Source organism: Onychostoma macrolepis, chromosome 15 (assembly GCF_012432095.1).
Source record: "Onychostoma macrolepis isolate SWU-2019 chromosome 15, ASM1243209v1, whole genome shotgun sequence".
Taxonomy (NCBI): Eukaryota; Metazoa; Chordata; class Actinopteri; order Cypriniformes; family Cyprinidae; genus Onychostoma; species Onychostoma macrolepis.
In genome coordinates, this window is record NC_081169.1 from 6,973,152 (window position 1) to 6,998,685 (window position 25,534).

A 25,534-nucleotide genomic window follows, 5' to 3' on the forward strand; every position below is an offset into this window, starting at 1 on the left:
TGTGTCAGGAGTCTCTTCCGGATCGTGACTCAGAATATTAAAAGTTCAATGGTCTTTAGGGTGAGGCTATCTGTAATGCTTCTTAGTCAGGTGTTCACATCTCCTCCTTGGGCAGTGGGGTTTGCAGTCTGTGACATGCTGGCAGACTGGAAAGTGAGGACTGACACAGATCTGTATGGTGTTATCGGCCCATATGTGGTGAAACAGCTAAGTGTCATTTCAGTGATTGCAAACCCAAAGTGGAGTGCGTTGTAGTGGGGCTTTGTGGTTCAGGCTTGCTGTTTCGGAATTGACAGCAACCTGACATGCTCTGATATATTCCGCCACATCTTGCTTTATGCCAGCCCCGTATGCCACTTGTTTTAGTGTCTTATAAGTGTCTCTGGTACTGTGGTGTCCAGCACATGGGGCGTTGTGGGTATACATTAACCTGACCCCCCTTTGTCACTGTGTCTCCACAAGCTTTGGCGCAGAGTGGGCATCAGGGACATATTATGGAATGTTGCTCCGCGCATGTAGCATGTGTGTGACGTCATGCCGCAGTTTGAGGGCTGGAGCAGCAGCAAGTTGAGTAGATGTGATAGGGTGGTTGGAGGGGTCTTGGTTGAGGCCATAGCTCACCATGCAATGCACTTGTGATTGTTGTTGCATGCCTGGGACAGGTGTTGGTGCTTGACTGGCTTCTTGTTCATTGTGGCAAATTCATCTTTTTCCTAGCCAAGGAGTTGGCGTATGAAGAAGAGTTGATGTTATAAGGCTCGTTCAGTGAATCGCTGCCGACTCAGTGATCAGCCGCAGAACAGTGATTCTGTTCAAATTACCTATAAAATCATAAATGATTCCCTTTGAGCTAAATTCAAATTATATTTATGTATCAAACCCTACATCTCCCTCATACCCCTCCAGACCTCTTTCGCCTTATTCCTCTTCAATTTATCCTCAAGTTCCTGCCTATAGGAGTCTTTGCCCTTCCTCAGCTTCCTCTTTAATTCCCTTGTTGTACACGCTTCACCTCTTCCTTATCCCCTCCTCTGAAAGCTCTCTTCTTTTTATTTAACAAAGCCTTCAGGTCTCTGGTAATCCAGGGCATATTATTAGGGAAGCATCGTACCTCAGTAGTGGGAATGGTTGTGTCAACACAAAAGTTAATGTATTCAGTAACACAGTCCACCATACTGTCAATATCGTCCCCATGTTCACACAGTACATCCCAGTCAGTAATTTCCAGTGCACTGCACAGATCATCAGCTCCCTTCCGGGTCCATTTCCTTACCATCCTAGTTGTAATAGGTTGCCGCTGAACAACAGACTTGTAGAGTGGAGTAAGTAAAAAAAGGTTGTGATCTGATCGTCCTAGTGGGGGGAGGGCAGTAGACTTGTAAGCTTCCTTGACATTGGCATACAGTAGGTCCAGTGTTTTATTCTCTCTTGTTGAACATTCTATAAACTGATAGAAAGTAGGTAAAGTTAAGGCAAGAGTTACATGGTTAAAATCTCCCGATATGGCAATGAAGGCATTAGTTTGCTGTGTTTGTAGCTTCGCTATAACCATATGAATAATGTCACTCGCTATCTCTGCACTTGCCGTAGGTGGAACATAAACAACAACAAAAATAGCGGAAGTAAACTCCAGAGGCAAATATAACAGCCTCAGACCAATGGCAATCAGTTCAATATCAGGATTACAGATGTGCTCTTTAACATAAATGTTCTTTGAATTGCACCATCTGTTATTAATCAACACAGCGAGTCCCCCTCCTTTCTTCTTCCCGCTCGCTGTGCAGTCTCTATCCATATATAATAGGATATATATCTATCTATATATAACAGATCGACTATCTTGTCTCTCCATCGGACTTCAAACACATTCCAAGAGAACTAAATGACCCTCGGTACCAGACCTGTGGACTACCCCACACACATAGATACATAACACACACATAGAGGCATTTTCTTTATTTAGACCATAATTAATCAGTTACAAATGTATCTGGTATATGCATGTGTTGTTTGTATGTTTCCTTATCATATTAGCCTAGTTACCACTCGTTATTCGTATTAGTAAGCTCTAAACACTCATATTCAGGTGTATGAATGTATCTCTGGTTTAATACCTTTTAGATGTCTCTTTCTTGATATCAAAATGATCTGCTCTTTATTCCTCACACAATGATGTACACTATGTGATCGTGAAATGCATCACACTATTTTTACTGTACTGTGGGGAAAATTACACCAGTCTCCAGATCAGTCGTAAAACATGCAAATGAGGTGTCAAGTGGGACAAAGAAACACTTTCCCGCTGAAACTATGAGCCTTGTTATTGGTCAAACTAACCAAAATGGGTGTTACAGGGAAAACATATAAAACTTCTCCCACACCGAAAAGGCAGGGCTTCTCTTTACTTTCGGTGCCCTGGAGACACACTTATCACCTTGGAAACCTCACGACTCCCCTTCCGGGGGGAGTCCGATCTTCTGGCAGTTTTAAGTTCAGTAACTTTGTCGATTCACTTCGGACTAATCAACCCATGGCTGGAATGACAAAGCTTTCACTCCTAAAGGAATTCACCAGGAATCTATGCATTATACATGCACCAGGATGCTTTACTCAGCACCCACAAAACCCACGCAAGTAACTGCTTGTTAACTATCTAGATGCGCTTCTAGGCTTCGACCCCTTTTAATTAAGGTGATGTGATTATCTGATGGTTCTTAACAGGTTGTAGTTAGCTGATGTGTAAATCCTGCCATACTCTCTCTTGCGCGCGAGCGCTCCCTCTCTCTCTCCATGCCTTCCTTGCGTTGGCATCTATGTTTAATGTGTGTATGTCTGTGTCTAGTTCGATGTTGCATGTTCCCCTGTAGTGTAGTTTAATAAACATCCATATGTATTCACACTTGGTTGTCTGTGTCTGCTGCTTTCAGAACGAGGTCACTTTAACGTCCGGTCTTGTTACATGCTCGGGGAGCAATGTTTCAGTAAGGAAATTATTTGTCGTGGCCAGAGAAATAATTTTCCTTAGAGTCAATAGAAGGGTCCGTACTGCGGACGAACTAATCATTTTATTGTACTATTAATGCTACAGCTAATTCCTGAAGATGGATATAATTGATAACAACCCGTTATGATTCATTATGTTCATCTCACTTAGAACAATTTGCTACAGTTGGTGGAGAATTTAGAGCAACGTTTTAAACCTAGTTCTGTGAGCAGACTCAGTAACAATTGTGTGTTTCTTATGTGTGTTTATTCAAACTATCCAACTGCGTCTTTTTGTGAATGAATGTAGGCTACACGCCCACTTTCCGTGCCTTAACAGTTCTCGGGTTTCTCGCTGAGAAACCAGCCGCTGTTAATGGCTTAAGTTAACTGTAGTTTATAAATTTGACCCTATAAAACGATGAAACCTTTTATAGTGTGTCTTAATGCTATTTTCAACCGCCCTAAATTGAGCGAAGAAACCCTCTTTTAGCGCGAAGAAGATGGCTTAAGATACCTGGCCAGAGGAGAACTGGCCCCCCGACTGAGCCTGTTTTCTCCCAAGGTTTTTTTCTCCATTTTGTCACAGAGGGAGTTTTGGTTCCTTGCCGCTGTCGCCTCTGGCTTGCTCAGTTGGGGACTCTTAATTTCTAGCGATTATCGCCGATTTGATTGCACAGATACTATTTAAACTAAACTGAGCTAGATAATGACATCTCTGAATTCAATAATGAAATGCCTTTAACTGAAAATTGAGTGTTTAATCTTATCATTATACATTACTGACACTCTGTCCTTCAGTTTGATACTGTTAAGTGCTTTAACACAATCTGTTTTGTTAAAAGCGCTATATAAATAAAGGTGACTTGACTTGACCTGTTAGTCAAATTATTCACAGCTCCTGTGGTTTGGACGCAAATGAATAAAACAACCATACTACGACAGGCTTCTAAACCAAAATTTTCACTTCTTCGCAAACAGCCACACTCTGTCGGGCCTTACACTTCACTACACTAAACCATTAAAAATGCAATACTGTCACAGTATGTCGGACAAAACCACACTACTTTGTTTTTTATGTTATATTTTTAAAACAGTTTACTTAGCCACAGAACGTCGGGCAAATTAACAAGGCTCGAATTTGCGACCATTTTGGTCATATAGTGCATGTAGTGCGACCTGTTTTCTCTAAAAACGTTCACAGTTATGTGCCTTCTGTGTGCTGATACGGTGACTGGTCTGCCGTTCTATCAAACGTTACATAACTTCATCTTTACGTTCTTAAATTTAATGCAGATTTCAGATTGGTTAATATTAGCTGTCAATCACTCAGTCACTGCTTTCCGCTGTAAGGTGACAGGGAGCTATAACTACCGCGGGAAATGCAAAGGGCTGAAGAAGAGAGAAAATGAAAGGAAACACTGACAGATGTCTTTTGTAAACCACCTAAAGTTACAAATAATGGTGCTGGTGATAGCAATCATGTGGTGACTGTTGACCCACCAGCCGAAAAGAAGGCGTACAGAGAGAATGGTTGAAAGACTTCGAGTGGCTCCGCTATGAAAATGCACTGTGCTCTATGCACTGCATTCACTTTAAAGCCTGTGGGACAGAGTTTGCAGGGAACACTAACAGCATTCACCACCGAATCTACACATTTTAAGCTCAAGAGCTTGGTTAAATACAGAGAGAGTGCCAAACACAAGAAACGCAGGGACAAGTGTGTGGCAAAATGTTAAGGCCTTTAATTGTCAGGATGCTTACTTAAGCGGCTGCGATAATATCGTAATTGTTGTTTTAATGATGTGCGATTTGACATTATCGAGTATATTGCAAAAACCAAACACCTACAGAGTGTGCACGCATACATGACGTGATGAAGACTAGTGCGCGTGCACGTTTACAGTGCATTTCACTGCATGATTCAGTCTATTAAAATGCATAACAAAATTCAAGATATGGGGGTTTTATATCATTTCATATAGTTAATATCACACGAACAGTGCCGTTTTTTTCCTCCAAAAATCAGCATGATTACAAATGTGATATTGATTTTATACAACAGCTCAATAAACAAGAAGTTAATATTAAGAGACTTACGTTGTAGACACCATATTTCCTGTTTTTGCTCTATTTCGACAACAACAATAATTCCAAACAAAGCCACAGCACTGTTTCGCATCTCTGAGCAACATGACGGTGATTCGTTTCATTCCTGAATGAATCAGCCCTTTAAATGATTCAGTTCAATCGCAGTGACTCACTTATTAACAGTGATTTGATGCCACCTACTGGCGATTGTAATTTCACATTTAAAGTGTCTTTTAATTTTTTTAAATAATTTCAAATATCAGTATTCAACGTTTTATGTTTACAGTATTAAAACATTATATATGCATGTGTAACTGCAGGTTAAATGCAGTCATGTCCTGCATTAAGCAGGGTGTAAGTGCATCTAAATGCCACTTCAGAAATTCAAAATTCAAATTCAAAGATGAATTGTGTTGATACTGATTTAATTTGCTTGATAACAGCCCAAATGTCTTATTATCCTAATTGACATTTGACTCAAATAATGATGCACACTTTTAGAAAAAATGGCTTAATTGTGAAAATGACTATAAAAGGTAAAAATCAATTTAAACTTATTGGAAAAGATGAATTTCTATCACTGCTGTGAACTGACCACCACACAGAATATGAAGAATATCAAAATCAGCTGTCCACGGTAGTCCTTAAGACTACCAGCACAATAACACAAGATCAGCACAATAACACAAGCAAAATATCGTATAATTCTCATTATCGATAAAATCATAGAAAATAGGATATCATTTTTTTGTCAATATTGCACACGCCTAGCTGCCAGCCGTTCTGCGCAACTGGCAGAGCTGAATGTAAAACTTAACATGGCATACACCATCCTAAACCTCACCAAAGAGGAGTTCTCTGTTTAACCAAACTCAGATTAACTTTAGGTGGTTTACGAAAGAAATCTGTCAGTGTTTCTTTTCATTTTCTCTCTTCTTCAGCCCTTTGCATTTCCCGCAGTAGTTATAGCTCCCTGGCACCTGACAGCGGAAAGCAGTGACTAAGTGATTGACAGCTAATATATTAACCAATCTGCATTAAAGTTAAGAATGTTAAGATGAAATCTGTTATAATTTGTAGTTGTGGTGCTCATTAATTTTTGGTGGGTGCTCCTAAATTTTTGCTGGTGCTCCTAACTTTTTAAAGTTGGGAGCACCAGTGCTACCAAGTAAAAAAGTTAATTTCGAGCCCTGAATTAACACTGCTTTTGGGCTTTAAACTTCACCGAGTCACGGTGCGTTGGACTCACTACACAATGACACACAACAGTTATGAAATAATTATGTGACCACACTGTGTCGGGTCAATTCATTTACTTTAGAATTTCATCAGAATTATCACAACTTTACAGTCAATTTCAATTATGTAAGAAACGTACAACTTTAGACACAATAGATCTAATACAACTCTGCCACCACACTGCATTGGGTTGATTCAATTACTTTAGAATCTTAACAGAATTATAAGAGACCAACAACAAGTTTCAGTTACTTTAGAAACTTTGACTTAAGCACTTTGCTTCAGTTACTTTAGAAACAACAATTCCAATACAACTCTGCCACCACAGTGCGTCGGGCTGATTCAGTTCCGTTTGAATCTTAAACAGAATTTGTGCAGAATAGGCTTAAGAACTCCTCCTGCTAATACTGACTAAACCAAATTCTCTTCTGTCCTTAATTTTCTTTTCTAGATTTTTTTAAACGAGGGGGTTCCCTGACAATACCAGCAAAAAGAAAGAGACCACTTTTCTTACATTTTCCCGCTTTTTGGAAAACCCTCCTAGCTGGCTCGCCAATGTAAGAAAAAGTGATGAGGACGTTGAAGATCTTGATGAAGATGTTTATTGCAGCATAGCAGTGACAAAGCACATGTAGTACCTTGGGTTCAGCAGAGTCGGAATGAACCCAGAACATCCTAAGTTCAAACCTTTTATACATTTTTCGTTTATTATCCTTCATGTAAATTAAGTTTCTCCTGTTGTAACAGCTGTAGTCTGTACGTTAAATATGTTCTGACACCCCTTTGTCTGAGGTGGTTCTCAGTGTCCCACACCTGTCCCATTCTACAATTGGTCACCATTTGCTCAGGATGTGATCATCCCAAATGGTCTACAAACAACATAACTGTTGACTTTCTTCTTCTCTATAATAATTAATATTGTGATGGTGATGTTCTCTGCTTTCATGGCATGTTTGTGGCTGCCAAGTTTCACCTACAGAAGCACACAACACACAACTCGTGATAGCGATTAGAGCGAGCAAGCGTCACCTGCTTGCTCGCTCTAATCGCTATCACGAGTATCACGTCAGAGGCAGCCCGATCAAGAGTCGTAAATATCAAACATGTTTGATATTTATGATTTAAGTTCGGCGACGCTCCGTCTCGATCGGGAGCAGTTAAATAATCGTAATGACACCACACAATGGAGGATTTTTGGACAAAAAAAATTGCTTGCGACAAGCCGCGAATTGTACGGGGGTGCAAATCGGGCTTAAAATCCTCTAGTGTGCAGCCAGCCTAAGGTTGTGACTGGAAGTCAGTTGTATTGTTGTGTTTCTCTGGTAACACTTTATTTTAGGGTATCTTAACTAGTTGCTTATTAGCATGCATATTACTAGACTATTTGCCATTTATTAGTAGTAATTAAGCATATATTAATGCCTTATCCTACATTACCTTATTCTACATCCATAATCCTACCCAATACCTAAACTTAACAACTACCTTACTAACTATTAATAAGCAGAAATTAGGAATTTATTGAGGGAAAAGTCGTAGTTAATAGTGAATAAGTGTTCCCTATTCTAAAGTGTTACCGTTTCTCTTTGTTCTGTTCTTGTTGTTTCTCTTCAGTGATTGTGCTTGTTAACAGCTGGTGTTCATCACTAATGCTCAATCATCACTTAATTAATAACTTAATCATCTCATTCACTTCAACACTGCTTCAGTGTTACTTTTGACACTCTCTAGTGTGGACACATATAGACACCCAGCAGTGTTAATGTGACACCAGGGATTTTGCTATGTAGAGGCGTCTGATAAATGCATAAATGTAAATTCCCACACAAATGAAATTGACTTGATTCAACTGTACTTGTGTGTATAAAAGGATACTCCACTGTGATCTTACCTTCTTTGCAGACAGAGAGGCCATGGTATGTTCGCTTGCAGAGGGTGCAGAACACATATTGGCATGAGGGGCAGATGCCCATGGTAGTGTCAGGCTCAATAATCACAGCCATGCAGCAGCTCATGCGTGGACAATAAACAACATCTGCCATTAGATTCAGACTCCACTGCAGAAGGAGGCGGTCATAGCGGGCAAATTCATCTTGACTCACAAGAAGTTTCACCTATAGAAGTATAGTGGTAGTTCTTAAACTTCTGTTCAAACAGCTAAAATGCTTAAAAATCAAAACCTATTTATAGCTCATAGTATGGTACAAACACACAAGATAAAAAATACCTGTGCAGGAGTGGCCATGGACATACACTCTGTCTCAGGGCAGGTAAGGCACTGGACTTTACCATCTCTAATTTGGAACTGAAAGTATTCCTTCATGCAGGCCTTGCAGTAGACATGCTGACACTCTTTGAAAAGCAAAGACTTGGAACCCAAATTCTCAGAGATGCAGATTCCACAGCTAAAAATCTTTCCATCAAACACCTTCTGCTTCTGAGCTTCATTAAAGTCCAACAGTTGGGTTAGTATATCTGTGTTAGGGTCAACTTCTTGAACTGCTCGTTTGTCCAACTCTTGCACTTCACTTTTTTCAACAGCAGTCTCTACTGCTGGGTTATGACCAAATTTACATTGAGGCTGGCCACCAATATTTTGGATCTCAAGCGGAGACTGGATGTTCAAAAATTCCAGAGTTTCTTCCTTCAGGAACTGGATCCAGATGAAAAGAACCACGTTGCCCCTGTTCTCTTCCCAAAGTTCGTCCAGTCTCTTGCAAAGAGCAGTGATCTAGAAATAAAATTTTTAAGGGTTATCACACCAATTTGTGAATGATTTAATATGAAAGGACCAATAATACAATTTAAAGTCAGGCAGTGCCAGACCACCAGACAATTTCATCTGCTGAAGAGTACTGAGACGGATACAGGGATTTTTACCATCCCAAATAAAATTAGAGATCCGAGATTACAGCTCCTCAAAATAATTTACAGGTAGAGGTAAAGGAATCATAGAAAAAAGAAAATTCAACAAACCAAGAACATTTTTATTATTAAAATTGTACCTTACAGTGACATTTTGAGATTAGACCATCTCTGCATATGTGCAAAGATTTAAAGTTTAAGTTTGTCATAAGTTATACGTGATATATTAGAATGTTTTTTTTTATTTTTAAACCTAAATATGTAAATGCTGTGTCATGCCATTGAATATGTGGTAATGTAAGACATTTTGCAGAGGCATTCAAAGGAACAAGAAGGGATTTGTCCCAGTTTATTTTATAGCCAGTTTATTTTATAGCTAGATTAAACTGGGTGAATACTTTTATTATTTGGGGTAAGGAGACATGTATATTAGTAAAATGTAGTAGTAGTATGTCGTCTGCATAAAGAGAAATTTTATGCTGTGTTCTTTGTATAACTATGGGTGATATAAAATAATCTAATCTAATCTAATCGACTGCGCTAATGGTTCTACTGTCAGTGCAAAAAGTAAGGGGGAAAGTGGGCAGCCCTGACGGGTACCACGGTGCAGAGGAAATGACTTTGACAGAATGTTACCTGTTAACACAACTGCATAAGGAAAGTGTTTTGACCATAGATATAAATGTTTTTCTGAAGCCAAATTCCTCCAGAACTATCCAAAGATACTCCCAACTTACCGATCAAAGGCCTTTTGTGCATCTAAAGTAAAGACAGCTGCAGGTAGAGTATCAATTTCAGATGCATGGATGATGTGCAAAAGATGTCTAACATTATCAGATGCAAGTCTCCCTCTTAAAAATCCAGATTGATCTAAATGAATTAGTTTACTTGCAGTTAATTCAAACCTTTTAACTAAAAGCTTTGAATTAGTTTACTTGCAGTTAATTCAAACCTTTTAACTAAAAGCTTAGCAAAAAGCTTTAACTCTGTTGTAATTAAGATATTGGCCTGTAACTACCGCAATTCAGAGGAGACTTGCCTTTCTTAAGCAACACAAAAATAAGTGATGTATTTTGTTCACAATGAAAAGAATGTGGAATATTCACTATGGAATAGTTCCAGGAATAGCTCCGGAGGAAAACCATCTAGTCCTGGAGATTTGCCTCTTTTCATTGAGGACAGTTCAACTTTTAACTCTGTAAAAGTGGGAGGTGTATCAAGAAATTCTGCTTCTTCTCTGGACAGGGAGAGTAAATTAAGCTTTGACCCGACTGTCCTTAAATCATATCTTTCAAAGAACGATTCGGCTTCATAAAGATTAGTATTGAAAAGTCTAAAAGTATCATTCATTTCTTCTGTATCGTAGGCAACAGATCCTAATGGGGTTTCAATTGCATTATTAATGGAAAATGATTCATTTTGCTTTATTTTTGCAGCTAGAAGTCTGCTTGAGCTTTCGCTTTGACTATAATTAGTCACTCTTGTGCGGTGGATTGAGAATTCTGCTTTAGATTTCAATAGGTTATTTCATTAAAATTTTTAATTTTTAAGTTTTTGGTCAGAGAACTGGCGCTTTTGATCTGATTCAGTACCTGAATTTCCTTTTCTAATTGTGCAATTCTGTAATTTCTGGACGTATTTTCTGTAATCCAGTTCTCAAAAGTCTTGTGAACAAATGTTCTGTATGTGTTTTATGGCCTTATTTCAGTTACTTAAAAATTTTAGTTTTTTTTCTAATCACGCATAAACGTTGTTTTCTGCTCACATATTATTGTAGCCCAGTTTGTGCTGAATACAGTGTTTTTAGACTTTAGCCATTAAAATGTTTATAAGCAACTGAAAAAAGCACAAATGTCAGGGCATGTCAAAACTTCTCCGGGCCCCAAAACACCCTCAGACCCCAGAGGGTTAAGGGCTATATTCACACATGGGTTTTTAACATCAGGTGTTTAGGATATAGATGGGCCTCCACAAAATTAAAACATGAACACAAAAACAGTAAAATGATGAACAGTGCACATAACTTAAAAACAAAAACTGCAAGGCTTTGGCGATAAACCACTTAACAAAAGAAAATAGAACATTACCATCCGCAAGAGACAAGACCTAAAATTCTCTCTCTTTGAATGGAGAAAAATAAACAAAACGTACTTGGTTACTTACGTAACCTCGGTTCCCTGAGATATGGGAATGAGTACTGCGTCACTAAACGCTTATGGGGAATAAAAAGTTTGTGCAGTGAATAAAAAACGAACCAATGGCTCGGCAGTGGTGCTGCACGAGCCTATGGCTGAGTCATGCAGCGTCTTGGTACGGAAAGGAACGCAGTACTCGTTTCCGCATCTCAGGGAACCGAGGTTACGTAAGTAACCGAGTATGTTCCATTTTGATATTTCACTCATACTGAATTGCTAGACGCTTATGGGGAACAAATACAATCCTGCCGTGCCATGAAGAGAAACGACTGATATGAACTGGCCTTGAGCAATAAAGGCTCAGAGGGACCAATTATGCGCAGGATGAGCCCTGCAGGAGGCAAGAGGGCTGAAGGCCACACCTTGAGTGGAATGGGCTCTCACTCCAATGGGGCTCTGAAGCCCCAGGGAGGAGTATGCTAGTGCGATAGCGTAAACTAACCATCGAGATATCCTCTGCTTTGTGGCCAGGGACCTAATCCCATAGTCACACCCTGCTCGAACCACTGTAGGTCCTTCCAGTGGGCCAGGGCTGTCATGCAGGCCTTGTCCACCCTGATAAGGATGCATCCATGGCGCCACACATGGGGCAGAATTAGAGGTTTCACCCAGTACTTCTTCTCACTAGAAATATGGCACATAGTCTTAGTGTTCGTACTTGACTAACTGGAGCCCAGATCAGGAAGCAGACAGACTGGCTAAACCGACCGTCTGCTAGCCGCCTCACATCACAGAAGTCAGTTCATTTTCAGCACATAGAGACTCTTTCACCTTGATATCACACTATAGAGACTGTGTCTGTTCCCCGAACTAGAAAATACAAAAAACGTCCAAACCAATTTAAGAGTAACAATTTAATTGACGTTCAACAAATAAAAAAATTGGGTAACACTTTATTTTAAGGTCTCTTAACTAGTTGCTAATTAACATGCATATTAATAGAATATTAGCCATTAATATTAGTAATTAAGCACATATTAATGCCTTATTCTAAATGACCTTATTCTACATCCCTAATCCTACCCAATACCTAAACATAACAACTACCTTACAAACTTGTAACCTCTGATCAGACTCCCATCCTTCAGAGGGAGCCCTCACCTGAATATTGAACTCTGTCCACTTCCTGTTCCTGAAACATCATTTCCTGTCTTGTCATTTAAGCCATGTGTTTCCACTACCATTTTGCGAAGTATTGCCAGTTCCACTGCCTTACTAAGCATTCTTTCATGCAATTACTGTCGTTTATTGTTATGACCATTGCTTTGTTCTCCTGACTTCCGCTCCTGGATTACTGTTTTGGATTTGTCTGCCTGGATTGTTTTCTCTGTATTTCGACTCAAGCCTGTGACCTGACTAAGAGCTGTGATTATTGTTTGACCTTGGATTGCAGATCATTGAATAAAGACCCGCATATGGAATCCACTAGGCCTACCTCTTCCTTACAGAATACTTCGCCTGGCACGGATCCAGCAGAGGTCTCTCAACTCCTGTCAACCATTGAGTATCAAAATGATTTGCTCAAGGGTTTTCAAACCCAGTTGTTCACACTGCAAGCTGCCAACGAACACTTGACACAGTACATTCGTTCCCTTCCAGTCCCACAACCTGCTCCGGTAAGATTTGCTCTACCTGAAAAATTTGATGGTTCTCCTCACAACTGTACTGTTTTTTTGCGATAGTGCTCTATCTATTTTTCAAATCAACCTCAAGTTTTTAGTCAAGACCACACAAAATGTTCTTTTATTATGACTTTGCTGACCGGGAAGGCACTAGAGTGGGCTACAGCAGTTTGGGATCATGACACACGGGTTCAACAGTCATACAATTATTTCACTCAACTGATTCGCGATGTCTTTCAATATCCTGCTGGCGGTATGGATGCAGCAACTCAGTTAACTCAGTTACGCCAAGGCAACAGACCAGCTTCTGATTATGCTATCCAGTTTCGCACTCTTGCTGCACAAAGTGGGTTTAATGATGTTGCTTTGAAGCACATTTTTCGTTCTAGTCTGTGTGATAAGTTACAAGCAGAATTAGTATGCAAATATGACTCTCTTGACTTCTCGCAGTTTGTTACCCTTGCGATCACAGCCTGGTCCCAAGACTAACCTAGCCTACTACTGCGGCTCAAGTACCAAGTCAGCCTGGTCCTACGGAAGCCATGCAAATAGGACAAACTCATATACCACCTGATGAACGAAGGAGACGACTGCTCAATCAGCTTTGCTTCTACTGTGGTGAATCAGGTCATCGCTGTTCCCACTGTCCTGCTAAACCTGCTGCCAACTCCTCTCCAAGTTATCGAGTAAGCCACTTTCTTAATACTTTACAAATTGGTCTATGCATATCACTTCCCATTATTTTGTCTGTCACTAACCAAGACCACCAATTTTCAGCGTTAATAGATTCTGGAGCTGCTGCTAATGTGATTCATCACGATTTAGTGAAAAAGCTGAACATTCCCACGACCAAATGTGAACCACCAATTACTGTTACCGCCGTAGATGATGCTCCCATTGGAAAAGGTTGTATCACCCATCAAACTCTTCCCATACAACTCAGAGTTGGTCTTTTTCACATTGAAGAAGTCACTTTCTATGTCATCTCATCACCTCAAAACCCAGTTATCCTAGGATATCCTTGGTTGTCTACTCACAATCCACAGTTTTCATGGAAGTAGAAGGAATTGATCCGTTGGTCTCCTCATTGTCATACCCACTGCCTGGACCTGCCGACTAAAGTTAAAGTCTGCACTACCCAACTCATCAAGAATCTCTTTCCTTTGCCAGATAACATCCCCAATGAGTATGCAGACCTAGCCGAGGTATTTAGTAAAGAGAAGGCCACCAAATTGCCACCACATCGCCCCTGGGACTGTGTCATTGATCTTCTACCTAACACTTTTACCCCTAAAGGCCGTGTTTATCCCCTTTCAATTCCTGAAACCAAGGCCATGGAAAAATATATTGAAGAAGCATTGTCATATGTATTTATTAGACCATCCACCTCTCCTGCAGCATCTGGGTTTTTCTTTGTTGAAAAGAAAGATGGAGGCCTACGACCCTGTATTGACTATCGATCACTCAACGCAATCACTGTTAAGAAATGCTATCCTTTGCCTCTTATCCCATCTTCTCTTGAACAGTTGCGGGAGGCCCAGTATTTCACCAAGTTGGACCTACAATCTCATAAGAATCCGGGAAGGTGATGAATGGAAGACAGCTTTTTTCACCACCAGGGGGCACTACGAGTACTTGGTTATGCCATATGGGCTGGCCAATGCACCTTCAGTTTTCCAGTCCTTTGTTAATGAAGTTTTCAAAGACCTCCTGAATCAGTATGTGATTGTCTACATAGATGACATCCTTGTCTACTCACACTCCATTGAAGAACATATCATTCATGTCAGAACTGTCTTGACCCGCCTTCACCAGAATAACCTTTTTGTTAAGGCCGAAAAATGTAAATTTCATGTTACTTCTACCAAATTCCTGGGTTACAATATTAGCCATACAGGAGTTCAGATGGATAATGCTAAGGTGAACTCTGTCCTTGATTGGCCCACACCCAAAACAGTGAAGGAGTTACAACGGTTTCTAAGCTCTGCTAACTTCTACCGAAGGTTCATCCGTGACTTCAGTACCGTAGCTGCACCCATTACCGCACTTCGTAAAGGAAAGCCAAAGAAATTAGTATGGACCGAGGCAGCTACATCAGCGTTCAATTGGCTCAAGTCCAGGTTCACCTCAGCTCCAATTCTTAAGCATCCTGACCCTAAGCTTCCTTTTATTGTGGAGGTTGATGCCTCTGACTGTGGAATTGGTGCTGTCCTCTCTCAATGCCATGGAACGCCAGGCAAGTTACACCCTTGTGCATTCTTTTCACAAAAAGCTATCCTCAGCTGAAAGCAATTACGATATTGGGAACAAGGAATTACTATCTATCAAGGCTGCTCTCGAAGAATGGAGACATTGGTTAGAAGGTGCACTCAATCCATTTCAAGTTATTACAGACCACAAGAACCTAGAATATATCAAGGATGCCAAGCGGTTGAATCCTCGCCAGGCAAGATGGGCACTCTTTTTCACTCATTTCAATTTCACAGTCACCTACCGTCCAGGAAGTAAAAACAGTAAGACAAATGCACTATCACGTATCCATGACTCAACTGATTCACAGACAAAACCAGAAACTATTTTACCATCCTCCATCATCATTGCCCCCATCCGTTGGGATATTATGGAAGAAATTCAGCAAGCCCAACAAGAGGAGCCATCCCCTCCAGAATGCCCGACTGGCAAAGTCTATGTTCCATCCAGTCTTCGACCCAGAATCATTCAATGGGTCCACACATCTCTCGCTTCTGGACATCCTGGAATTAATCGTACCACAGCTTTGGTCAGAAATTCATTCTGGTGGCCCACATTGTCTGTTGACGTCAACAATTATGTGACTACATGTCATATCTGTGCTCAGTCACGAACACCGTGGCAACTACCTGCAGGAATTTTGGAACCACTACCTATTCCCCAACGACCCTGGTCACACCTGTCCGTTGACTTTATCACTGATCTGCCTGGCTCTCAAGGATTCCTCACTATCGTGGTCACCATCGACCGCTTCTCTAAGTCTTGCCGTCTAATTCCATTGAAAGGTCTGCCCACGGCAATGGAAACTGCTCAAGTTCTGTTCAACCAAGTGTTCAGAATTTATGGAATACCTGATGATATTGTTACTGATCGAGGATCACAGCTTACATCACGGGTTTGGAGAGCCTTTTGCAAACAGTTAAACATCAATGTCAGTCTCACATCAGGCTATCACCCTCAAGCTAATGGACAAGTTGAGCGTCTCAATCAAGAAATTGGTAGATATTTAAGATCATACTGTAGCCAAGAACAGGAGAAGTGGAGTATATTCCTTCCCTGGGCAGAGTATGCCCAAAATTCCCTCACACACTCTTCTACTGGTTTGACCCCCTTTCAGTGTGTTCTAGGATACCAACCTCCTTTATTCCCATGGTCGGGGGAGCCATCTGAGGTGCCTGCTGTGGATGATTGGATTAGAAGAAGTGAACAGGTATGGGACAATGCTCATGTCCGCCTTCAGCGAGCTATTCGATCTCAAAAGATCCAAGCTGATCGACACAGATGTCATCATCCTGAGTATCAGCCAGGTCAAATGGTGTGGCTTTCTACTCGTGACCTACGCCTGAAACTCCCGAGTAAGAAGTTAAGTCCAAAGTATGTTGGTCCTTTTAAAATTTTACGACAAATTAATCCTGTCACATACCGTTTAGAATTGCCGGCTAATTACCGCATCTCTCCTTCCTTTCATGTGTCCCTCCTGAAACCGGCCCACTTGGCACCGAGCTCTGAAGCTCTTGACACTGATCCTCCTCCACCACTTGAGATCGATGGAGCTCCTGCCTGCCTAGTTCGGGATATCTTGGATTCTCGTAGGAGGGGGGGTCAACTGCAATACCTTGTAGATTGGGAGGGATATGGCCCGGAGGAGAGATCGTGGGTAGCAACTAAGGACATCTTGGACCCATCACTTATTAGAGACTTTCACCTAGTTCACCCCAGATCGTCCGGCACCCAGACCCAGGGGTCGTCCTAGGAGAAGAACACCTGGAGGTGTTCCTGGAGGGGGGGAAACTGTAACATCTGATCAGGCTCCCATCCTTCAGAGGGAGCCCTCACCTGAATATTGAACTCTGTCCACTTCCTGTTCCTGCCACAACTGTTCCTGTCTTGTAATTTCCTGTCACCATGTATTTAAGCCATGTGTTTCCACTACCATTTTGCAAAGTATTGCCAGTTCCACTGCCTTACTAAGCGTTCTTTCATGCAATTACTGTCGTTTATTGTTATGACCATTGCTTTGTTCTCCTGACTTCCGCTCCTGGATTATTGTTTTGGATTTGTCTGCCTGGATTGTTTTCTCTGTATTTCGACTCAAGCCTGTGACCTGACTAAGAGCTGTGATTATTGTTTGACCTTGGATTGCAGATCATTGAATAAAGACATGGAATCCATATATGATATGGAATCCACTAGGCCTACCTCTTCCTTACAAAACTATTAATAAGCAGCAAATTAGGAATTTATTGAGGGAAAAGTCGTAGTTAATAGTTAATAAGTGTTCCCTATTCTAAAGTGTTACCAAAATTTGGTTACACTTTATTTCGATAGTCCACTTTAGACATTCTACTAACTATAAACAACTTTTTTTAATACATGTCAACTAATTCTCATTAATTAGCAACTACATGTCTACTAACTCTCAGAGTAGACTGTTAGGGTAGGTTTAGAGTTAGTAGAATAAGTTGACATATACTGACTATGCTAAACGTTATGGACCCATCAAAATAAAGTGTTAGAAGATATTAAACAGACAGTCTACTAATACTCTAATGACTGCTAGTTGACATGTAGTTACAAAGTTACTTACAGTTAGCAGAATGTCTAAAGTGGACTATCGAAATAAAGTGTTACCAAAAATGTATATAATACAGAGAAACAAATGATAAAGCTTGGCTTACTGAATATCAGGTCCCTTTCTACGAAGGCGCTATGATCTTGGTTATGATATGATCACTGATCATAACCTAGATGTGCTTTGTTTGACAGAAACCTGGCTAAAACCAGAAGAATATATTATTTTAAACGAGTCTACCCCCCAAGATTACTGTTATAAAAATGAACTGCGTCCAAGAGGCAAAGGGGGAGGTGTTGCTACAATTTATAGCAATATTCTCAGTATTTCTCAGAGGGCAGGCTTTAAGTATAACTCCTTTGAAGTAATGGTGCTTCATATAACATTATCTACAGAAACAAGTGTTAATGATAAATCCCCTGTGATATTTGTACTGGCTACTGTATACAGGCCACCAGGGCACCATACAGACTTTATTAAAGAATTTGCTGATTTTCTATCAGAGTTAGTGCTGGCTGCAGATAAAGTCTTAATCGTTGGTGATTTTAATATCCACGTTGATAATGAAAAAGATGCATTAGGATCAGCATTCATAGACATTCTGAACTCTATTGGGGTTAGACAACATGTCTCAGGACCTACTCATTGTCGAAATCATACTCTAGATTTAATATTGTCACATGGAATTGATGTTAATGGTATTGAAATTCTGCAGCAAAGTGATGATATCTCAGATCATTATCTAGTCTTGTGTAAACTCCATATAGCTAAAACTGTAAATTCTACCCTTTGCTACAAGTATGGTAGAACCATCACTTCTACCACAAAATACTGTTTTGTAAATAATCTTCCTGATTTATCTCAATTCCTCAGCATATCCAACAGCACAGAAAAACTTGATGATGTAACAGAAACTATGGACTCTCTCTTTTCTAGCACTTTAGATACGGTTGCTCCTTTACGCTTAACCCTCTGGGGTCTGAGGTCATTTTGGGGCCCTTGAGATGTTTTGACATGCCCTGATATTTGTGCTTATTTCAGCTACTTAAAACATACTATTGACCAACATGTAATTTTTTTTGTATTCAGCACAAACTGTGCTACAATAATATGTGACCAAGATGGATGTACATGTTTGCATTTTTTAGAAAAAAAATATTATGCGTGGTTAGTAAGTTTTGGGAAAAAAAATGTAGCTGAAATAAGGCCTTAAAACCCATACTAAATAGTCCTGACCAAGACTTTTGAGTAATCAGTCTTGTAGCCTAGACTATTTACTTCAAAATTATGTGAAAATCATTCTGCTTACTCATTCACAGAAAACAATATATTGATTTAAAATTTTCAAGACATGTTTTGTGATCGAGGGTCTATATGCGAGGGAGTGGCAATGGCCATGAATATTAAGTGATTTTCACCTGAGAGACAAAGGGCCCTCCCCTATGGGCCCCTAATGGCCCATCAGTGTGACTGTGACTTTGAGGCAGGTAAGAGAGAATGTGAGGAGATTGAAAAAAAGTTTTTTTTTTAATTATTTGTATTTTATTTACAACACAGTATAATCAAAACATACATAATGAAGGTCAAAGACACATTATTGTGCACACTGATCTAACCACAGAGATGTGAACAGACTTTGAGTCATTCCTGCAACAGATTCTGTTCAACAAGTGAAACAAGGAAATCATACCTGATATTTACGTGTGTTATTTAAGTGTTTCTACTTCTTTCCATGGATTCAAGAAGAAAAAAACATAATCAGTAGAGAAGGAGCTTGTTTTGACATAGAATATCAGTGTAGTTGAACATCTGATGTTGGTACAGCGCTCTCAGAGGAAAACAGTTTGAAGAGACATCAGGATTCATCTGGTGCTGGTATCTGATTCAATAAAATACAAACAAAAAACATTTGTGAGCATGTTAATATCAGGAACATCTGTATATATATCATAAATATCATATATATCACTATCATAAAAAGAAAGAAATCTTATATCTGAGAAACTAATTATTATTGTTTAGCACGTTATTAAAATCTATTTCTGAACAGAGTAGGCTATTAATAATAAACATGTACTAAACATACTTAGACTCGTAGCATTCATCATGTTACAGTGTACACTCATATTACTTTTATTGTTTTATATAGAGCATGAAAACATCATAGCGCTGTAAGAAATTTAAATACAATGAATTGCCTATCATATTCAAAATGTTTTACACGATTTCAAACATTGTAGTCAGGAATTATAGTTTGGGAAAAACCCAACTATGATTTTGTAGTCATATAGTCTAGTATGTATGATTTTATAGTAGCCTATGATATGATTCTGTAGCCACAGACTCAAGCATGCTTTGTACAATAAAAGGATGTACTTTGTACTATAAAAAATGATATTTTATATCTGAGAAACTAATTATTATTGTTTAGCACGCTATTAAAATATATTTGTGAACAGAGTATTAATAATAAACATGGTCTAAACATTCTTAGACGCGTAGCATTCATCATGTTGTCGTTTGGGGGAAAACCCAGCTAACTGTTAGTAAATCTGTTCAGGTTTATGTCACAATAAAACGTTAACTAATGTAAAAAAGAAACATTACTTACTCATCTCCTCTGCTGGATGAAATCGTGTTCTTCTTTCGAGGGAAATCCTGCTTTTACTCAGCGCATCTTCCAGAAACGAACAGTAGCGCGATGAAGGACCTCCTCTTTGTTTGTGTTGGGCGTTTGCACGCCAAGACTTACCACGTGGCTATTTACATATGAACAGCGCGAGCTGGGCGGGTCACATTAGCGATAATGAGTCAGACGGGAAAGATTGAATATCGTGTTGGTTTCATACGGATTACTTCATCACAGAATGTTTGTTTTTATAAGACTTGCTTCATTTCAAAGTAGACACTCCAAGCTTTCTATAGATATAACTCCCATGTCTCTGTGTTGAGTATTTGCTGAGTTACAGTTCATTTTAGTGATGCGTTTCTAAAACAGTTCATGGAGACAGAGAGCACACCCTGTTTGTTTTCTTTATTCTTCAAAAGCACAAAGTTTAGTTGTTATTATGAGTGTATACAAATAAAAGTAGACCCCTTGCAGATTCGAATGGTGTATTGCTCTTATCTGTACGATCAAAAATGGCAGAGTAATTCAAGCTCATTTCGGCCTTATCAGGAAAATCTGCCTCAAAACGCATATATGCGTTTGTCGACCCCAGAGGGTTAAGGAAGATTAAGGAAAAGAGTCCAACACCGTGGTATAATGAGTACACTCGTGCCCTAAAGAGAGCACCTTGGAAAATGGAGCGCAGCTGGAGGAAAACAAAACTACAGGTATTTTACATTGCTTGGCGGGAAAGTACCCTATCCTACAGAAAAGCATTAAAAACTACCAAATCTGATTACTTTTCGTCTCTTTTAGAAGAAAACAAACATAACCCCAGGTATTTATTCAATACAGTGGATAAATTAACAAAAAATAAAGTATCAGCAGGTGTTGACATTTCCCAACAGCCCAGCAGTAATGACTTTATGAACTATTTTACTTCCAAGATCGATACTATCAGAGATAAAATTGTAACTATGCAGCCTTCAGCTACAGTATCGCATCAGATAGCACACTACAGATCCCCTGAGGAACATTTCCACACATTCTCTACTATAGGAGAGAAAGAATTGTATAAACTTGTTAAATCATCTAAACCAACAACATGCATGTTAGACCCTATTCCATCTAAACTACTAAAAGAGGTGCTTCCAGAAGTCATAGATCCTCTTTTTGCTATTATTAATTCATCATTGTCATTGTCATTAGGATATGTTCCCAAAACCTTCAAATTGGCTGTCATTAAGCCTCTCATTAAAAAACCACAACTTGACCCCAAAGATCTAGTTAATTACAGACCGATCTCGAATCTCCCTTTTCTGTCAAAGATACTAGAAAAGGTAGTATCCTCACAATTATATTCCTTCTTAGAGAAAAATGGTATCTGTGAGGATTTCCAGTCAGGATTTAGACCATTTCATAGTACTGAGACTGCTCTCATTAGAGTTACAAATTAGAGGCTGACATTTTTTCGGGAATCCCACGGGTCATGGGAAACAAACCGCTACGAATCACGTGATTGGGACGGGACAGAAAAAATGTCATCGGGAGTGGGCGGGACCTGGAATAGTAATGATACCCAACTTTATACACAAATATACCTTTTATATAAATAAACTATAAACTGTATATTTTAATTCTGAACTCAATTCTAGTTACCCTGTCTCGCTCTCCTCTTGTTTGCTTTGGTGTGGCTGGTTAAGTGAATGACGCAGTCCGTGACAGACAGATCGTTAACGGCTGGTCTATGTGGTAACACACACTATCATTCATCGACCTCAAATATGGCTTTTCATCTGAAAGATGTATGTAGTAGCAACTTTACATGGCCGCTCAATATGATGTTAACCTAGAGAAATGTGCGCTATTGAAGTGTTTGTGTGGAAAGTGGAAGCTGAATAGCGCACTTGTTGCAGGACAGGCGCCGGTATGCTCACTTGCTCTTAAAATCTCCGTAATACACCTTTCGAATCTGTAAAGACTCTACGTTTATTTGTGTACACTCAGAATAACAACGAAATGTTGTTCTTTAAAGCGAACAGGGTGCGCTTTAGGTCTCTGAGCGAGAAACTTTGAAACTCCATCTTTTAAAAATATATCTATAAAGAGTGAAATGTCTACTTTCAAATGAACACTTTATTTCGATAGTCACTTTCGTAACACTTTATTTCGATAGTCCACTTTAGACATTCTACTAACAGTAAGTAACTTTGCAACTACCTGTCAACTAGCAGTCATTAGAGTATTAGTAAACTATTTGCTTAATATCTTCTAACACTTTATTTTGATGGGTCCACAACATACAACATACTGACTATCAGAAACTTTGCAAGTATATGTCAACTTATTCTACTAACCCTAACCCTACCCTACTGAGAGTTAGTAGATGTGTAGTTGCAAATTAATGAGAATTAGTTGACATGTAGTTGACATGTAATTACAAAGTTACTTATAGTTAGTAGAATGTCTAAAGTGGACTATTGAAATAAAGTGTAACCCAAAATTCAAATAGAAAATGTGTGTTAGCATGGATGATTTACATAAAATTTAATGTGTGCAATGTAGCCTACACTGTGCATATAATATAATAACAAAAAAACTACATTTTGGGTTTTTATTCAACTAAAGTGGGCACGCTGTGATCTGTACTATATTTTTACTGTGACTGACAGATTTCGGCCAAAAAAAAAAATTAATAAAAAAAAAAAAAAAATGCGAGTGGGAGGGAATGGGAGTAATTCTTCCGGGAGTGGAACGGGACGGGATTTTCCCCCAGTTTTTTAGTGGGATTGGGACAGGACGAGTTTTTGTTTTTGTGGGAGTGGGACGGGAGAGGTTTGAAAATGCACTCCCGTGTCACCCTCTATTACAAATGACCTGCTCTTATCATCTGATCGTGGTTGTATCTCTCTATTAGTACTACTGGATCTTAGCGCTGCGTTCAACACTATCAACCATAACATTCTTTTGAATAGACTAGAAAACTTTGTTGGCATTAGTGGAAGTGCATTATCATGGTTCAAATCATACTTATTTGACCGCCATCAATTTGTAGCAGTGAATGAAGAGGTATCATATCGATCACAAGTGCAGTATGGAGTACCTCAAGGCTCAGTACTAGGGCCGTTACTTTTCACGCTTTACTTGTTACCCTTAGGAAACATCATCAGGAAACACGGTGTTAGCTTTCACTGTTATGCTGATGATACTCAGATCTATATTTCTTCGCAGCCCAGCGAAACACACCAAATTGAGAAACTAACGGAATGCAGAGTCGATATAAAAAAACTGGATGACGAGTAATTTCTTACCGCTAAATTCTGAAAAAACAGAGGTGTTAATTATCGGACCTAAAACCCCCACATGTAATAACTTAGACACTGTCTAACACTTGATGGCTGTCGATTCTTCGTCATCAGTTAGGAACCTAGGCGTGCTATTTGATAGCAATCTTTCCTTTGACAGCCACGTTTCTAGCATTTGTAAAACTGCATTTTTTCATCTTAAAAATACATCTAAATTGAGACCTATGCTCTCAAAGTCAAATGCAGAAATGTTAATTCATGCATTTATGACCTCAAGGTTAGATTATTGGGTAACACTTTAGAATAGGGAACACTTATTCACTATTAACTACAACTTTTCCCTCAATAAATTCCTAATTTGCTGCTTATTAATAGTTAGTAAGGTAGTTGTTAAGTTTAGGTATTGGGTAGGATTAGGGATGTAGAATATGGTCATGTAGAATAAGGCATTAATATGTGCTTGATTACTACTAATAAATGGCTAATATTCTAGTAATATGAATGCTAATAAGCAACTAGTTAAGAGACCCTAAAATAAAGTGTTACCTATTATTGTAATGCTTTATTGGGTGGTTGTTCTGCATGCTTAATAAACAAACTCCAGTTGGTCCAAAATGCAGCAGCTAGAGTTCTTTACTAGAACCAGGAAGTATGACCACATTAGCCTGGTTCTGTAAACACTGTACTGGCTCCCTATTAAACATAGGCTATTAATAATAAACATGTACTAAACATACTTAGATTCATAGCATTCATCATGTTGCAGTGTACACTCATATTATTTTATTGTTTTATGTAGAGCATGAAAACATCATTGCGCCGTAAGAAATTTAAATACAATGAATTGCCTATCATATTCAAAATGTTTTACAAGATTTCAAACATTGTAGTCAGGAATTATAGTTTGGGAAAAACCCAACTATGATTTTATAGTCATATAGTGTAGTATGTATGATTTTATTGTAGCCTATGATATGATTCTGTAGCCACATTTACATTTACATTTAGTCATTTTGCAGACACTTTTATCCAAAGCGACTTACAATTGGGGAATACATAAAGCCATTCATCTTGAAGAGGCAATCCGACAAACGAAGTGCTTGTAACACCAAGTCTCAGGCATTGTTTAAATCAGTACAAGCTAGCAAGGGAAGGAATAAATAAAGAGAAAGAGATTTTTTTTTTTTTAAGTGTAGGGTGAAGTCAAGTAGTGTCGAAAGAGATGAGTTTTCAGCTGTTGCTTGAAGATTGACAGGGATTCAGCACTCCGAATAGGGGTGGGAAGATCATTCCACCAGCCAGGAATGGTGAACGAGAATGTTCTGGAGAGTGATTTTGAGCCTCTTTGTGATGGTACCACGAGGCGTCGCTCACTAGCAGATCTCAGACTTCTGGAGGGGATGTAGATTCTTAATAGTGAGTGCAGGTAGGCGGGTGCTGAGCCTGTGGTTGTTCTATAAGCAAGCATCAGTGTCTTGAACTTGATGCGAGCTGCGACTGGTAGCCAATGCAATGAGATAAAGAGAGGTGTAACATGGGCTCTTTTGGGTTCGTTGAAGACCAGTCGTGCAGCCACATTCTGAATCATTTGTAGAGGCTTGACTGTGTTTGATGGAAGTCCAGCCAGAAGAGCATTGCCGTAGTCCAGCCTAGAAATGACAAGGGCCTGGACAAGAAGTTGTGCAGCATGCTCCGTCAGAAAGGGCCTGATCTTTCTGATGTTGTGTGGTGCAAACCTGCAAGATCGAGCAGTCTTTGCAATGTGGTCTTTGAAGGTCGGCTGGTCATCAAAGATTACACCAAGA

General features: G+C 39.4%; 1 protein-coding gene across 1 annotated transcript in view; it reads right to left on the reverse strand.

Moving 5' to 3' along the window:
• Positions 1-8,039: 8,039 nt before the first annotated feature.
• Positions 8,040-25,534, reverse strand: part of LOC131520877 (E3 ubiquitin-protein ligase RNF14-like) — a 70,817-nt gene continuing 53,322 nt past the window's right edge. Inside the window, exons 4-5 of the mRNA XM_058745391.1 lie at positions 8,540-9,043; positions 8,040-8,426 (exon numbers count right to left, since the gene is read on the reverse strand). Of these exons, the coding sequence (XP_058601374.1) occupies positions 8,040-8,426; positions 8,540-9,043 (891 nt within the window). The remainder of the gene's footprint in view (positions 8,427-8,539; positions 9,044-25,534) is intronic.